This window comes from Lepidochelys olivacea (assembly GCF_965140295.1).
Source record: "Lepidochelys olivacea isolate rLepOli2 genome assembly, chromosome: 6".
Classification (NCBI taxonomy): domain Eukaryota; kingdom Metazoa; phylum Chordata; order Testudines; family Cheloniidae; genus Lepidochelys; species Lepidochelys olivacea.
Window position 1 is genome coordinate 14,596,283 of NC_140416.1, and position 17,933 is coordinate 14,614,215.

Genomic DNA, 17,933 nt, shown 5'->3' on the forward strand with positions numbered 1-17,933 from the left:
GGTATACATTGTCCCCAAATGTGAAATAGTTATCGGTGAGGACAAAGTCACAAAGTTCAGCCACCAGGTTAGCCGTGACATTATCGGGGATAGTGTTCCTGACGGCTTGTAGTCCATCTTTGTGTGGAATGTTGGTGTAGAGGGCTTCTACATCCATAGTGGCCAGGATGGTGTTATCAGTAAGATCACTGATGGATTGTAGTTTGCTCAGGAAGTCAGTGGTGTCTCGAAGGTAGCTGGGAGTGCTGGTAGCGTAGGGCCTGAGGAGGGAGTCTACATAGCCAGACAATCCTGCTGTCAGGGTGCCAATGCCTGAGATGATGGGGCGCCCAGGATTTCCAGGTTTATGGATCTTGGGTAGTAGATAGAATATCCCAGGTCGGGGTTCCAGGGGTGTGTCTGTGAGGATCTGATCTTGTGCTTTTTCAGGGAGTTTCTTGAGCAAATGCTGTAGTTTCTTTTGGTAACCCTCAGTGGGATCAGAGGGAAATGGTTTGTAGAAAGTGGTGTTGGAGAGCTGCCGAGCAGCCTCTTGTTCATATTCCGACCTATTCATGATGACAACAGCACCTCCTTTGTCAGCCTTTTTGATTATGATGTCAGAGTTGTTTCTGAGGCTGTGGATGGCATTGTGTTCTGCACAGCTGAGGTTGTGGGGCAAGTGATGCTGCTTTTCCACAATTTCAGCCCGTGCACGTCGGCGGAAGCACTCTATGCAGAAGTCCAGTCTGCTGTCTCGACCTTCAGGAGGAGTCCACCTAGAATCCTTCCTTTTGTAGTGTTGGTAGGGAAGTCTCTGTGGATTAGTATGTTGTGCAGAGGTGTGTTGGAAATATTCCTTGAGTCGGAGATTTCGAAAATAGGATTCTAGGTCACCACAGAACTGTATCATGTTCGTGGGAGTGGAGGGGCAGAAGGAGAGGCCCCGAGAGAGGACAGCTGCTTCTGCTGTGCTAAGAGTATAGTTGGATAGATTAACAATATTGCTGGGTGGGTTGAGGGAACCATTGCTGTGGCCCCTTGTGGCATGTAGTAGTGTAGAAAGTTTAGTGTCCTTTTCTTTTGTAGAGAAGCAAAGTGTGTGTTGTAAATGGCTTGTCTAATTTTAGTAAAGTCCAGCCACGAGGAAGTTTGTGTGGAAGGTTGGTTTTTTATGAGAGTATCCAGTTCTGAGAGCTCATTCTTAATCTTTCCCTATTTGCTGTAGAGGATGTTGATCAGGTGGTTCCGCAGTTTCTTTGAGAGCGTGTGGCACAAGCTGTCAGCATAGTCTGTGTGGTATGTAGATTGTAATGGATTTTTTACCTTCAGTCCTTTTGGTACGATGTCCATCTGTTTGCATTTGGAAATGAAGGCGATGTCTGTCTGTATCTGTACAAGTTTTTTCATGCAGTTGATAGATTTCCACTCCATACGGCTAAATGCAGTGCCTTGCATAATGACAGGTTTCAGAGTAACAGCCGTGTTAGTCTTTATTCGCAAAAAGAAAAGGAGTACTTGTGGCACCTTAGAGACTAACCAATTTATTTGAGCATAAGCTTTCGTGAGCTACAGCTCACTTCATCGGATGCATAAAGTGGAAAATAGTGAGGATGTTTTTATACACACAGACCATGAAAAAAAGTGAGGATGTTTTTATACACATAGACCATGAAAAAATGGGTGTTTATCACTACAAAAGGTTTTCCCTCCCCCCACCCCACTCTTCTGCTGGTACTAGCTTATCTAAAGTGATCACTCTCCTTACAATGTGTATGATAATCAAGGTAGGCCATTTCCAGCACAAATCCAGGGTTTAACAAGAACGTCTGAGGAACAGTGGGGGGAGGGAAGGAATGAACAAGGGGAAATAGGTTACTTTTTATAATGACTCAACCACTCCCAGTCTCTAGTCAAGCCTAAGTTAACTGTATCCAATTTGCAAATTAATTCCTATTCAGCAGTCTCTCGGTGGAGTCTGTTTCTGAAGTTTTTCTGTTGTAATATCGCAACTTTCATGTCTGTAATCGCGTGACCAGAGAGATTGAAGTGTTCTCCGACTGGTTTATGAATGTTATAATTCTTGACATCTGATTTGTGTCCATTTATTCTTTTACGTAGAGTCTGTCCAGTTTGACCAAATGTACATGGCAGAGGGGCATTGCTGGCACATGATGGCATATATCACATTGGTAGATGTGCAGGTGAACGAGCCTCTGATAGTGTGACTGATGTTATTAGGCCCTGTGATGGTGTCCCCAGAATAGTTGGCAACGGGCTTTGTTGCAAGGATAGGTTCCGAAACAGATTGACAGAGCCAGAAGAGTACCCAGAAGTCACCTACTACACGACAGGCCTAACAAAGAAAATAACAGAACGCCACTAGCCATCACCTTCAGCCCCCAACTAAAACCCCTCCAACGCATTATCAAGGATCTACAACCTATCCTGAAGGATGACCCATCACTCTCACAAATCTTGGGAGACAGGCCAGTCCTTGCCTACAGACAGCCCCCCAACCTGAAGCAAATACTCACCAGCAACCACATACCACACAACAGAACCACTAACACAGGAAAACAGAACCACTAACACAGAGAAAAGAAAATTGGGTTGGTGTGACACAGAGCGCCCTTGGTATAGGGTCCCCTGTTCTTTGCAAACAGCTCTCACCTCAGGCCTGGTAATCTCAATACACCAACGACATAGGATATTTATTCATCAAGTATAGCGTGTAATGTATCCACAGAACGCTGTGTTGTCACATCCCAGAACATTCAATGGAAAAGCATCAAATACCATGGCAAATGATCAAAACCACTTGGAGGTGAAAAGGAACATCACAGCATGCAGGGGATCACCAGCTAGTTCTGCAACTGACTGAACTTTGTGGGGAAAGCCTAGTTCATTAGAAACAAAAGGAACTATTGGCAAGTGTAGACCCAGGTTCACACTTTAGGATTTTGTTTTGTGTTTCAACCAGTTGTTTCCATCACCTTCTCCATCACCTTCTCTCTTTCCTGGATAAATCTTTATTTTTTCTTAAATAAACCTTTTTTTGTTTTTATGATAAGTGTTCAGAAGTGCTGTGTAGCTTACAGGAGCGGTGGTTAAGGTAACTCTGATAACTGGGGTTCACTACATCTTTGGGTGCAGAGATTCTGGTACTTCTGTGAGTAGCCACACTCAGGGGCTGGATATCACAGGAGAATGAATCAGGGGTTCAGTGATTGGGCTGGAATAAGCCCAGAGGAGAGTGCTTGAGTGAGTGAAGGGCTGGTGGGGCCAGGGAGCTGACACCCAGCTACTACTTACTAGTAAGACTCCCTCTAGCTGTAGGCACGAGGGCGGAAGGGGGTAACAAGGCAACTCTCCATCCCCAAGAAACATCAGAGTGGAGCAGAGAGAAAAAAAAATCTTCTCCTCCCCTCCACCATCTCTCACTGTGTCAAGCACTTTACACAGAGGACACCTGTAAATACACCAAGGAGGTCAAACGTTACTTACTCCAATTTCTGTAGTTTGCAGTTTGGGTGTTTCAGTCCCTCACACAGCAGCCGCACTCTGGCATCACCCAGTTTATTATCAAAAAGAACTTGTGGCACCTCGGAGACTGAAACCAGTTTATTATGACTCAGGTTGAGCTCTGTCAGGCTCTGGCTGGTGCTGAGAACAGCGGCGAGATCTCTGTAGCTAACACCTGTGAGACGACAACTCCACAATCTGCAGGAGAGAGAAACGCAGAGAAGGGGAATCACAGTGTGAAGGGGGCTCATCACATCTGATCTAACAGGTGGCCCCGCCCAACAGCCCCTCTCCCTGACCAAGCCACATGTGGATTTAGAGGTAAGAAATGAGGGAAGACAAATGAGAAGTTGAGGAGAAAAAGGACCCAAAGTGGGGAGAAGACACATGAAGGGAAGAAAGGTCGCAACTGGTATAAAAAAGGAGAGACACCCAGCAAATGGGGAGTGGTGTTGTGGGTAAGCTTTTGGTAGCTGTGTCAACAGTAGTAGAGTTTATTCGTTGCCTTGGGCGCTGATCAGAGTCCATTCTGGAGGCAGAGATTCTCTTTGGGAATTTGGTGCTGGGCTCCGATCTCTGGAAGAGGAGCCTCTGCTGTGTGACCATCTCAGTCCAAAACAGGTGAATAAACGTAAATGTGACAAGTTTCACTTCGAGTTTATCCAGACTCCCTGTCACCGATTTCTCCTCTGATCTGCAATGTGCTGGACACCTGCCACCACTTGGCTGAGGGTAATGCTGGTGTCAGAACAGGACACTGGTGCTAAAGAAGGTGCAACACTACACACAGACAGTCCCTGCCCTGTCTCAAATGGAGAACTGAGACCCATAAGAGATTGAATGACTTGCCCAAGGTCACACAGAGAGTCTGAGGTTTGATCCAGCAATTTAATTACACGACGATCCTTTCTCTTGCATAGAGCTGTGCTTAGTCTCCTTGTGTTTCTCAGTTCAGAAGAACTATTTTTTAACCAATCAGGTATTGAACATTAGGGCCTGAGCAAATGATGAGGCTTCTCACTGTGAAACCTATTGTGATTTGCTAAAGTGTGTTGGAAAAATTCGAAAAGATCTAACTACTGACTAGACCAGACCCAAGCAAACATTTCAACAGCTGCTGGAAGGGAATAGAAAAATTCAAAATGGGTTCCCTAGAAGGGAGAGAACTCCAGTGTGTGTGAGTGTGGGGACAATGGTTGGGTGGGGGGGAAGGTCAGACTGACTCAGATGTTTTTGAAATGTCATGTGCCATTTCCAGTATTTTACAAATTTGCCATACATTTCAAGGGCCAAATTGTGTTCTATCAAAATTACAAGAACTTTCATTGTTTTCATTATGCACTAGGATGGCTTACAAAAATGGCTACAACTAAAAAAAACAATGTTTAATTTTCACCAAAAGTGGCAGAAATCTTCTAAATATGAGTGATAATGCAATTATGTACTGAAAATTGTACTGGTTTTGAAAGTTTGGGAAATACTTAGGCCCAGGTGATATATTGTATGTATTTTCCCTTACTTTTTTCCTTTGGTTAAAGCAAAAGTCTGTAATCATACAACAATATGAACTTGTACCATGAAATGCAAAAAAAAAAAAAGTCATCATTTGTAGACTGGACTGATTTAAGAACAGTTTTTCTGTCTGCAATTTTTATGAAGATATGAAGGCAAGAAGACTCCTAACCCCTATTTATAAAATGTTTTTGTTATTACCTCTTCAGCTCTGTGGCCATGAGGGATAACATGACCTCCTCCTTCTCAGAATTTGGCCACCCTAGCTATTGAGGAGGGAAATGTAACCAGCCAAACTCTTGAGCATGCAGCACTCTGGGCAGTACTTACAAATCCGTTGCTTGATGAAGCCGGCCTTACAAGCTACCTCCTGTGCAGCTTAGTGATCATGCAGAGCTCTACGATAATCACTAACTGATCTGCATTGCTTAACATGATCCTTGCACAACTTAACAACCAGTTCCAACTGGCTCACCACGTGGTATCATCTAGTCTCTCACTTCTGAGCAACTTAATCTGCAACTGAAAAACTACATCCAATGTCACCTATCTATTGGCAATAGGCTCACTAATAGTCTCAACGCCACCCAGCTCCCGGGAAGCAGCTAGCATGTTCCCACTCTGGCTCCTACACATAGTGGCTGCAATGAATCTCCACTTGCTACCCCTTGCCCCAGGTGCCGCCCTGCCACTCCAATTGGCTGGGAATTGCAGCCAATGGGAGCTGCGGGGGCAGCACCTGCGGATGGGCAGCGTGGAGAGCCACCTGGCTACGTCTCCATGTAGGAGACGGAAAGGGCATGTGCTGCTGCTTCTGGGAGCTGCTTGATGTAAGCGCCACCCGGAGCCTGACCCCCTGACCCCCTCCCAGGCCCCAACCTCCTGCCCCAGCCCTGATCCCCCTCCCACCCTCCAAAACCCTCGATCCTTGTCTGACGCACCCTCCTGTACCCCAAACTCTTTATGCACAGCCCCACCCCAAGGCCCACACCCTCAGCAGAGCCCTCGCCGCCCCTGTACCCCAATCCCCTGAAACAGCCCTGATCCCCCTCCCACATTCCAAACCCATCAGTCCCAGCCTGGAGCACCCTCCTGCACCCCAAAACCCTCATCCCCAGACTCATCCCAGAGTCTCCACCCACAGCCAGAGCTCTCACCCCCCTGCACCCCTCCCGCACTCTGAACCGCTCAGCCCCAGCCTGGAGCCTCCTCCTGTACCCGAGAGCCCACATCCACAGCCTGAGCCCTCACTGCCTCTCGCATCCCAACCCACTGACTCAGCGTGGAACCCCCTCCTGCACTCTAAACCCCTCATCCCTAGCCCCACCCCAGAGCCTGCACCCAGCCGGACCCCTTAGCCCCTACTACACCCCAGCCCTCTGAGCCAGCCCAGTGAAAATGAGCAAGTGAGTGAGGGTGGGGAGAACAAGCAACGCAGGGGGATGGAGTGAGCGGCGACATGGCCTCAGAGGAGGGGTGGAGAATGGGCATGGCCTCAGAGCAGCGGGGGCAGGGGGCGGGGGAAGAGCATTCAGTTTTGTGTGAGTAGAAATTTGGCCACCCTAGCTATTGAGGAGGGAAATGTAACCAGCCAAACTCTTGAGTATGTAGCTCTCTGGCAAGTACTTAGGAATGCAGCCGGCCTTACAAGCTACCTCCAGTGCAGTTCAGTGATCATGCAGAGCCAGGGAGTCTGACAGAGCTCTGCTACATTCACTGTCTAACTGATCTGCATTGCTTAACATAAGCCTTGCTCAACACAACAACCAGTTCCAATGGGCTCCCCAACTGGTATCATCCAGTCTCCCACTGCTGAGCAACTTAATCAAGAAGCTACAGAATAACTGCATCCAATGTCACCCGTCCATTGGCAATAGCCAGCTGGGTTTTAGGCGTGGACATAGAATAGAAATGGCACTGCTGAGGCTGAGAGTGCTTCGCTTCCAGCTCTCACATGTTTCATCCTAGGTTTTGTGATGTACTTTGTCGCAGAGCAGCACAAAAATTTCAGCATTTCATCAATTGATCTCTCACGTCGCTGGGGCTAGAGCCACTAGGTTTTTATTCTCTGTATTACAGTGGTGTCTGCAAAGCAACCAGGCACAGGGCGCCATTGTGCTTGGAGTTGTACAGATTAGTAGCTAGTCCCTCCCCTGAAGAGTTTACGATGTAATTAGACAAGACAGACAATGCAGGGGACAGAGATAGAACACACAAGTAGAACAAATGGCACAATTGTTTGTAAGTGTTACTTTGTTTATTATTTTGTTGTGGGGGGACATTTTTTTTTAAGATTCTGGGTGGGGTTTCTTAGGAGGGGATTGGCTTAATAGAAAGACTGGGAAAAGGCTAATGTAGTGCTCATCTTTAAAAAAGGGAAGAAGGAGGATCCTGGGAACTACAGGCCAGTCAGCCTCACCTCAGTCCCTGGAAAAATCATGGAGCAGGTCCTCAAGGAATCAATTCTGAAGCACTTAGAGGAGAGGAAAGTGATCAGGAATAGTCAGCATGGATTCACAAAGGGCAAGTCATGCCTGACTAACGTAATTACCTTCTATGACGAGATAACTGGTTCTGTGGATGAAGGGAAAGCAGTGGACGTGTTGTTCCTTGACTTTAGCAAAGCTTTTGACACGGTCTCCCACAGTATTGTTGCCAGCAAGTTAAAGAAGTATGGGCTGGATGAATGGACTATAAGGTGGATAGAAAGCTGGCTAGATTGTCAGGCTCAACGGGTAGTGATCAATGGCTCCATGTCTAGTTGGCAGCCGGTATCAAGTGGAGTGCCCCAAGGGTCGGTCCTGGGGCTGGTTTTGTTCAATATCTTCATAAATGATCTGGAGGATGGTGTGGATTGCACCCTCAGCAAGTTTTCAGATGAAACTAAACTGGGAGGAGAGGTAGATACGCTGGAGGGTAGGGATAGGATACAGAGGGATCTAGACAAATTGGAGGATTGGGATAAAAGAAATCTGATGAGGTTCAACAAGGACAAGTGCAGACTCCTGCACGTAGGACGAAAGAATCCCATGCACTACTACAGACTAGGGACCGAATGGCTCGGCAGCAGTTCTGCAGAAAAGGACCTAGGGGTTACAGTGGACGAGAAGCTGGATATGAGTCAACAGTGTGCCCTTGTTGCCAAGAAGGCCAATGGCATTTTGGGATGTATAAGTAGGGGCATTGCCAGCAGATCGAGGGACGTGATCGTTCCCCTCTATTCGACACTGGTGAGGCCTCATCTGGAGTACTGTGTCCAGTTTTGGGCCCCACACTACAAGAAGGATGTGGAAAAATTGGAAAGAGTCCAGCGGAGGGCAACAAAAATGATTAGGGGACTGGAACACATGACTTATGAGGAGAGGCTGAGGGAACTGGGGATGTTTAGTCTGCAGAAGAGAAGAATGAGGGGGGGATTTGATAGCTGCTTTCAACTACCTGAAAGGGGGTTCCAAAGGGGATGGCTCTAGACTGTTCTCAGTGGTAGCAGATGACAGAACAAGGAATAATGGTCTCAAGTTGCAGTGGGGGAGATTTAGGTTGGATATTAGGAACAACTTTTTCACTAGGAGGGTGGTGAAACACTGGAATGCGTTACCTAGGGAGGTGGTGGAATCTCCTTCCTTAGAAGTTTTTAAGTTCAGGCTTGACAAAGCCCTGGCTGGGATGATTTAATTGGGGATCGGTCCTGCTTTGAGCAGGGGGTTGGACTAGATGACCTTCTGAGGTCCCTTCCAACACTGATATTCTATAATTCTATGAAAGTAAGAAGAAAAGAAAGGGGACAAAGAAGGGAGGGAGAGAAGGAATGAGGGGTGTATTATGGGCATTAGAGTTAATTTGTTTCTGCAGATTTGTTTTTCTTTAGCCAAAGAAACAAAAAGAGGAGGGCCATAATATTGGCTAAACACATGCCCTATCAGATTAAAGACCAATTGAAGGAAAGGGAGGAACAGTTTATTTTCTCAAAGGGCACAACAGCTGGGTTATGAATAACAGTGGGCTCAGTGGACATTTAAATGTGGACAGACTGATGATTTGTCTGCCAGACATAAAGGAAAGAAACATTTTAACACATTTTTGAAAATTGTCTGGGCTCAGAAATCCCCAAGCCTGCCTTTGCAGCCACTGCAGTGCTCAAGGATCTCTGTCTCTCAGGGCTTCTTCTCAGGGTCAAGCTCCCCACTGCTACTCTCATCTTCTGATCACTTTCTCATGGCTTACCTCCCCTACTGGCTATAACACACACAGACACAGCTGCCATCAGACAAATCTCCTACCCCCTGCATTTGCAACCAGACTTCAGAAAAAGTGCTCAGGCTGCATGGATAAGCTTCTCATCTGCCTTTCCATGTGGCCTGTTGTTTCAAGAGGTGGTTGCTATTGTTTCTGCTATCGCTATACAAAAGGATATTTAATTGGTCCTCCTATTTAGCCTGAATGAAGGCTGGTTGGCAGACCCATCAGCTTTAACCTGTCCTGTGACTGAGGGCAGGCATTAACATCTTCCAGCGTAACAAGATACATAACATAACAACATTCCACCAGTGTTCTAATACTGTTTCAAGTTCACTGAGAGACAATTATGATTTAAATCTTATGATGCCTTTTTGTAGGGAAGTTATTAAGCTTCCCCATGTATGGAAGGTTTTCTTAGAAGGTCAAAAGTGAGTAGATGAAAGAAAATGATATTTCATGGACCAGCAGTGCACAGCAATCCTAAACTGCTCTTCCATGGCCACAGAAGGATTCTCTCTGTACAGAAGTCTCTGATGGCACCTCTACCCAATACTGCTTCCTTCACCATGCCCCTATCCCCACATGCCAGCAAAGGGACAGTGGCCAGGGGGATGGGGTGTAGCTGGAGCATCCCTAAACTCTGGCACTCTCCAGCTTCTGTGGGCCAAAAACTATGATTAAAGGACAAGCATATGGAGGTTCTCTTGACCAAACCATGTTGTATCTGGTGGTGAACAGTGAGAACCAGGGAGCCAATAACTGGTAAAATGGGCCTAAAATTGTGGAAGACTCTCTGGAAAAGGTCCTAATTTGGTAGCTCAATGACCAGAGTGTTCAGCTTCCAGTCAGAGTTGGTGAAACAAGATCCACTCAGGCAAATATTTTATAATGTAAGCTAAAAAATCCCCCTTCGCACAGACTTAAATCTTTGTTTTTAGTCTTGACTCCAAAGTGGTAACCTAAACTAGCCAACCACCCTGCAGAAATAAGCCTCTGGTCACGTTCTGCTTTTGCCTCAAACTTGACATTGCAAGTAAGTAGGGTGGAGAAAAATCAGTAGTTTATAAAAAAAAAGTTTTCCTTAAGTCAGCTTTCATTTAAATCCGAGTAGTATAAAAATTAAATAGGTTTATATTTAAAAAGAAAAATATATTTAAAACTAAATTTGAAATGAAGACATCCTATGTTAAGGCCTAAATTTACTATAATCTACACACATTATTTACATTAAATTAAAAAACAAGATCAAAGCAGTATGTTTGATGCTGACGTTTTAACAGAAAGTGAAACCACTGAACTGGTGTAAGTCACTGGCTAAGCATCTGGAAACCCTGGGAACGCTGGCTCTAGCTGAGGCTTGGCTTCAGGCTCTGCCATAGGGAGCCTCCCAGCCCTAAGAACTGCAATTTGAGCAGGGCTTCAGCTCCTGACTGCAACAGAGCTGGGAGCCTTGAAGTTTTGGCTTCTGAGTTCTAAGTCTCCTGGCTGAGTCGTTGCCCCCAGGGCTTCTAGCGGACTGATGGGTAGCTGGGAGCCTAAAAGACCTGGGAGCCCTGGCTGAGCTGGGAGACATGGCGCTTGGTTGCCCAGACTTAATTTCTTTTACAGATTTTGAAACAAAATGTTTTGATTATTTAAAAAACGGTTCTTTCATTTTTTTTTTCATTCCAGGGGAAAAATTCAAAATTTTTACTTTTCATTCCAAAAATGGAAATTTTTTTCCAAAATGTCTGCAAAATGGAAACTCTGACTTTCAACCTGGTCTACGTTTTACTTTTGTGGTCTGCCTCAGAGAGTTCAAGGAGCGAATTACTGTTACAAAACACTGATACCCTAACACAGCAGAAAAGGACTAGGCGAGCCAGTGAGACATAGAATATCAGGGTTGGAAGGGACCGCAGGAGGTCATCTAGTCCAACCCCCTGCTCAAAGCAGGACCAATCCCCAGACAGATTTTTATCCCAGTTCCCTAAATGGCCCCCTCAAGGACTGAACTCACAACCCTGGGTTTAGCAGGCCAATGCTCAAACGACTGAAGAGAATGTCAAGAGTGACAACGTGTAGTTGGCAGTCTGATGATATCAGTGTCCATCGGTCTCTGCTGAGGCTGCTTCTCTGTCTGCTCCTACTGGCTGGGAGTCATCTCTGGTCCTGGGCTTGGTTCTGGAGTTTCATGGAGGTTTAAGACCATGGCATTAAATTGGCAACAGAAGCTGACTGGCAGCCAATGGAGGGATTGGAGCACTGACCTGATGTGGTCATAGTGGTATAAAGCACAAAAGAGGTGGAGAGTTCTCTTCTATCAGCTGGAACATATGCAGTGTTAGACTGAGCGTTAGGTGCAGTGAATTACAGTGATCTGGTCTGGAGCGGAGAAGTCGATTGAACTATTTGGCTAAGTTCTTGTCTTGGCAGAAAGTGTGAAGTTTCTGAGCAAACTGGTGATTCCTATTCAAACTCTGTCACAGGTCGTACCTCTAGATCACCCGTTGGTGAATTCTAGTCCTGGGTGACATATTCAATGCTTTCTAACTTGTCAATAACCATGCTGTGCTATCTTGGGTGCATATTTTTGAAGCACAACTTGTGTATGAGGTGAACATGCTGTAACATTAATTGCTTCCCAGAAGGAGTGTATGTATGCCTCCTTTTCATATTGTCTGCTTTGTCCCTTATTAATAAATTAAGCTAAGCTGGGTTATTTGGTCTCTTAAATACATTTAATATTGAACCACAAGTGTTGCGAAGCAATTGGCTAGACCTCAGTGAATATTGTTAGACTGACACAAGTCACTATGCCTGTGGGGGAGATAAGTACTACATTCAGATGGTAGCCGTTCCTTCTTTAAGCAACAATGACTCATGCAAGCGCCTCTCTCTGATGCTCCACAAACTCAGTTGGTTTCCCATTCCCTGCCAGACTGAATTCAAAGTCCTCGTACTAATTGCAAAGGCCCTGGATAGGGTATGATCTAACGTGTACACTAGAGAACTCCACATTCCAACTTGCATCAGTGTGACTGAACTGGAAGCTGCAATGATGCAGTGCATCCACACTAGCCATTTTATCTTGGCTGCATACAATGAACTATGTTCACTGCGAGTGAACTCTCTAAATGCTACAGGGCCTGGGGGTTGTTCCACCAACCCTGCATTTCCTTGCACTGCTTCCTAGAGCAGGTGCATAATGTCTACGACTTATAGTGTCTGTCTGCACATAGTCACTCTTTTCAGTTTGCTGCATTGCCTCCTTTAAATAGTTTGGTCCTACACAAGGCTCTGCATATGTGTTGTGAGAAGCAACACCCTGCACTTGCAGATGCCATGACAGAGGGTCAGCAGCTCCTACTGCCTCTCCCCCCACCCCAACACAGGTGCTGAGCCTGAAGGCCCAGAGTGGATCATGAACAGCACCAGCAGCTTTGGGTGCTCAGGGTGGTGAGGAGCTGGATTTTTTTTCTTTAAATTTATTTCTTCATTCATGTTTGTTAGGTTTTTAGACAGAGTTTACTTGTTTGTTTAAATTTTGTTATTTTTTCAAATGTTTTGTTTGTTTAGTAGCTAAACTCAGTTCCTTTCTATCCTGTTTTCCTATAGGAGCTAGAGATATGAGTGCTCTGGGCCCAAAGGAAGAATATCCTTGGGGGTCCTCCACACAGCCCAGAGAATGCTCACCAGAGTTCTTCCCCACCTGCTATAGTGGAGTCCCTTGGGGCTGAAAGGATGGGAGCAATCAATGGGTGATGGACAACCATGGAAAAGAGGATTTAGTTGGGGTGGGGGAGTCCAGAGGGTAGGTTTCATCCGGATGTTAATTTGTTAACTAATTACCCTGTTCTGTTTTCTCTTTAGCACATCTCAGGAGAGTGGAAATTGTTGTGAATGCTGTCAGCAGGCAGTGATTATGCATTGTGGGGTGTCTGTGTTTATGCACATAAATCAGGGGTTACTCAGCACGGCCATGGTGTAGCATTTTATGTTTTGGCACAAGAATTCCCAATGCACCAAACAATGTTATTTAAGTTGAGACATGTTTAAAGTTTGAACGTTATAACATTGTATTTTTCAATCATTGTGTCTTTGTAAATCACAGAGGTGGGTGTTTGAGGCCAGGCCTAGCAGAGACCACTGAGTCTCCCCTCAGCTGCTGTTGGGCTGGCATATGAGTGGCACAGCTTGCTGAAAAACAGAAACAATTCTCTTCGGAATATTTTGCTTAATACGTCATCCATTTTTTAATTAAAATTATGAATTTTTGTAATTAACTCCAGTGAGCGGCTTGGCAGGTGACAGAATGAGCTTCATAGAGTTTAAGGCCACAAGAGACCATTAGCTCACCTAGTCTGGCCTCCTGCACATCACAGGCTGTTACATTTCCATTAAAGTCCCCTGTGTTGAGCCCAGAGATTCTGAGTTATCAAAGGGCTCGTGGAAGGATGGGCAGGGGCAATGTGGAACTGCACTGGGAGAAGACTCATTGCACGACTGCAGCTGCTTTGCCAGTGCTTCTGCTAGAACAGAGCAGAGGGACGTGGTGGTAAAAATATGTGACTGAATTTCCTCTGAGCAGGTTAAGCACCAGAGGTGATGGGATCCCTGTGCACGGCTGTGCGCACCTTTGTGTGTGGCTGGGCAGTGTTACAGGCATGGTATGGAGTAGTGCTGTTGTTGCCAACGCCAACAGCCTGTAGCAGAGCCTCACAGGGACAGTCCCCCTGGAGATGCCCAGGTTCACACTCCAGGGCATTGGAGCAGAGTGTTCTCAACAGCTAGAACTCGGCTGTAGAAGGCCTTCTGAGAGGGCATCAGACTGAGCCCTGGCCTGGCCATGGTCAGAGCAAAATGCAAGATCACCTCATTGCTAAAGCCCTTGCCAGGAACAACACCAGGGTCAGCATGAGATGGAGATGGTGTAATAAAAGGAAAGATAAAGAATAAGAGAAAAGCTGTTCTTTGCAAACAGCTCTCACCTCAGACTTGACAAACTCAATACACCAAAGACGTCTTATTGGCTATTTATTCGACAAGTATAACATGTAACGTATCTACAGAACCCTGTGTTGTCTACCCTTGCCACATCCCAGAACATTCAATGGAAAAGCATCAAAGACCATGGGAAATTATCAAAACCACTTGGAGATGAAAAGGAACATCACAGCAGGCAGGGGATCACCTGAAACGCTGCTGATGCCAGGGAGCTGACACCCAGCTACTACTAGTCAGACTTCCTCTAGCTGTAGGCAGGGGAGAAACGAGGTGACTCTCAGTCCCCAAGAAACATCAGAGTGCAGCAGAGAGAAAAAAAATTTTCATCCCCACCAACTCTCACTGCGTCAAGCACGTTACACAGAGGACACCTGTAAATACGCAGAGGAGGCCAAACGTTACTTACCGCAGAATCTGCAGTTTGCAGTTCGGGTGTTTCAGTCCCTCACACAGCAGCCGCACTCCGACATCTCCCAGAGAATAATGAGCACCCAGGTTCAGCTCTGTCAGGCTCTGGCTGGTTCTGAAAACAACGGCGAGATCCCCGCAGCCAGCGTCTGTGACACCGCAGCTCCACATTCTGCAGGAGAGAGAAACACAGAGAGGGGGGATCACAGTGTGAAGGGGGCTCGTCACAGCTGTTCTGACAGGCGGCCCCGCCCACCAGCCCCTCTCCCTGACCAATCCATGCGCAGAATGAACTAAAATCTCTGCTCCAGCGCCTGTCCGAACCCCCACCCTATTGCAATGAGGAACCAGTGTGAGGTTGGACTTCCTGCCTGAACCCCACCCCTTACACTTGACTCTTGACCAATCAGGACTGTGAATGGACCAGAAACCTCAATCCTTAAACCTCTGCCATTGACCAATAAAGATTAGGGTTCTGGGTGAGACTTCCTCACTAAGCACCGCCCCTCACCTTTTCCACTGACCAACCAGAATTTAAGGGGCAGCCGTCTGGCCACCCTAAGTACCACCTACCCAGCTCTCAACCAATCAGATTGGACTTGGCACTGATCAGACCCAGAATGGTGCAACCCAATCAGAGCAGTCCTATTGCTACAGGGAGGCTGTAGGGGGAGCCCCCTCCCCAGGCACCTGGGCCAAGCTCAGAGCAGGAGGAGCTGGGAGATCCTGCCCCTCCATGAACCTGGCACTAGCTTGGCTGGTCCCCTACAGGACACAGACGTCCCCTGTCTCTGTCTCTGCCCCCAGCCTGCCAGCTCCCAGCTCTGATCATTAGGCCCAGCACTGGCAGCATCACACCCACCTTCCACTGAGACCAGGGATCAAAGGCTGGGGGGGATTGGAAGACAAAGAGGAGAACTAGGGGGATCCCCAAAGTTTGGGGAAGAAAAGCCCTTGAGAAGAGGGTGACCATGTGACCATGTTGGTAGGGCCTGTTCCAGTAACACTGATGGGGTTATTGCAACTGAATTTTTTTTCTGGTTTCTGCATCCCTTCCTGCAGAGTCTGGGCTCCTGGTGGAGCTGCCACCCAGCAGAGTGTGGAACTATGGCAGCAGCCTGGCTATGACCATGTGCATCTCAATGACCAGCCCCCAGTATGGCTGTCATATTCTACCACTCCGCCATCCACCCTCCCTCCAGGGCTCACAGGGAACCCTCTGCACTCCCGACAGCTGCCAAATCTTGCACACGTGTAGAGACACCCCACCCACTGCAACTGTCACCTGCACAACTTCCTCCATGACTACAGTTGCCTTGAAAATATGATAGCTCCGCCAAATAGGGAGGGAAGTCCTAATCTTTGAGAGAGAAAAAGAGCCCTGAATTTGTATGAGGGAGAGAAGCCCCCACTCCCTGGGGGGCCCCCATCTTCAGTCAGGGTTGGTAGAGCCCCAGAGATATTTTGGAGGCAGAAAGAGAGGCACCCCCAATGCGATGAGAGACTCTAAGTTTGTGTTCAACAATGAAAGAAAAAAACTCATTGGTGTATGTGGGAAACTACGGAGATAAGTGCTAGTGGAGAGAGGTGAGGACAGGGTTTTCTTGATGAAGCAACAGAGAAGAGCTCCACAAGATGTAAAGATTTAAAGGTAAGAAAGGAGGGAAGACAAATGAGAAATTGAGGAGCAAAAGACCCCAAAGTGGTTAAACAACACATGAAGGGAAAGAAGGACCCAATTGGGATAAAAAAGGAAAGACACCCCCCATATGAGGAGTGGTGTTGGGGGTAAGCTTTGAGAAGGAGGTAGCTGTGCCAACAGTAGAAGAGTTTATTCTTTGCCCTGGGTGCTGATTAGAGTCCATTCTGGAGGCAGAGTTTCTCTTTGGGAATTTGGTGCTGGGCTCAGATCTCTGGAAGAGGAACTTCTACTGTGTGACCCTCCCATTCCAAAAGAGGTGAATAAATGTAAATATCTCAAGTTTCACTTAGAGTTTACCCGCACTCCCTGTCACTGATTTCTCCTCTGATCTGCAAGGTGATGGACACCTGCCACCACTTGGCAGAAGGTAATGCTGGTGTCAGAGCAGGACACTGGTGCTAAAAGAAGGCACAACAGTACACACAGACAGTCCCTGCCCTGTCTCAAATGGAGAATTAAGACCCATAAGAGATTGAATGACTTGCTCAAGGTCACACAGAGAGTCTGAGATTTGATCCAGCAATTTAATTACACGACCATCCTTTCTTAGTCTCTCGTGTTTCTCAGTTTCAGAAGCGCCCCCATATTTTTTTAACCAACATGACCTCTTTTCCCCCTTTTTTTCTCATGGTTGAGGCTCTTAAGGAAGAGCTACTTACCAATCAGGTATTGAGCATTAGGGCCTGAGCAAATGGTGAGGCTTCTCACCGTGATACCTATTGTGATTTGCTAAAGTGTGTTGGAAGAATTCAAAAAGATCTAACTACTGACCAGACCAGACCCAAGCAAACATTTGAAGAATCATAGAATCATAGAATATCAGGGTTGGAAGGGACCCCAGAAGGTCATCTAGTCCAACCCCCTGCTCGAAGCAGGACCAATTCCCAGTTAAATCATCCCAGCCAGGGCTTTGTCAAGCCTGACCTTAAAAACCTCTAAGGAAGGAGATTCTACCACCTCCCTAGGTAACGCATTCCAGTGTTTCACCGCTCTCTTAGTGAAAAAGTTTTTCCTAATATCCAATCTAAACCTCCCCACTGCAACTTGAGACCATTACTCCTCGTTCTGTCATCTGCTACCATTGAGAACAGTCTAGAGCCATCCTCTTTGGAACCCCCTTTCAGGTAGTTGAAAGCAGCTATCAAATCCCCCCTCATTCTTCTCTTCTGCAGGCTAAACAATCCCAGCTCCCTCAGCCTCTCCTCATAAGTCATGTGTTCTAGACCCCTAATCATTTTTGTTGCCCTTCGCTGGACTCTCTCCAATTTATCCACATCCTTCTTGTAGTGTGGGGCCCAAAACTGGACACAGTACTCCAGATGAGGCCTCACCAATGTCGAATAGAGGGGAACGATCACGTCCCTCGATCTGCTCGCTATGCCCCTACTTATACATCCCAAAATGCCATTGGCCTTCTTGGCAACAAGGGCACACTGCTGACTCATATCCAGCTTCTCGTCCACTGTCACCCCTAGGTCCTTTTCCGCAGAACTGCTGCCTAGCCATTTGGTCCCTAGTCTGTAGCGGTGCATCGGATTCTTCCATCCTAAGTGCAGGACCCTGCACTTATCCTTATTGAACC

General features: G+C 46.8%; 1 protein-coding gene across 3 annotated transcripts in view; it reads right to left on the reverse strand.

The window, feature by feature from the left end:
- Positions 1 to 17,933, reverse strand: part of LOC311521884 (NACHT, LRR and PYD domains-containing protein 12-like) — a 214,173-nt gene that overhangs the window by 56,198 nt on the left and 140,042 nt on the right. For all 3 annotated transcript variants that reach the window (XM_084630573.1, XM_084630571.1, XM_084630572.1), the window contains 2 exons: positions 14,648 to 14,821; positions 3,487 to 3,702 (listed from right to left, as the gene is read on the reverse strand). In XM_084630573.1, the coding sequence (XP_084486699.1) occupies positions 3,487 to 3,702; positions 14,648 to 14,821 (390 nt within the window). The remainder of the gene's footprint in view (positions 1 to 3,486; positions 3,703 to 14,647; positions 14,822 to 17,933) is intronic.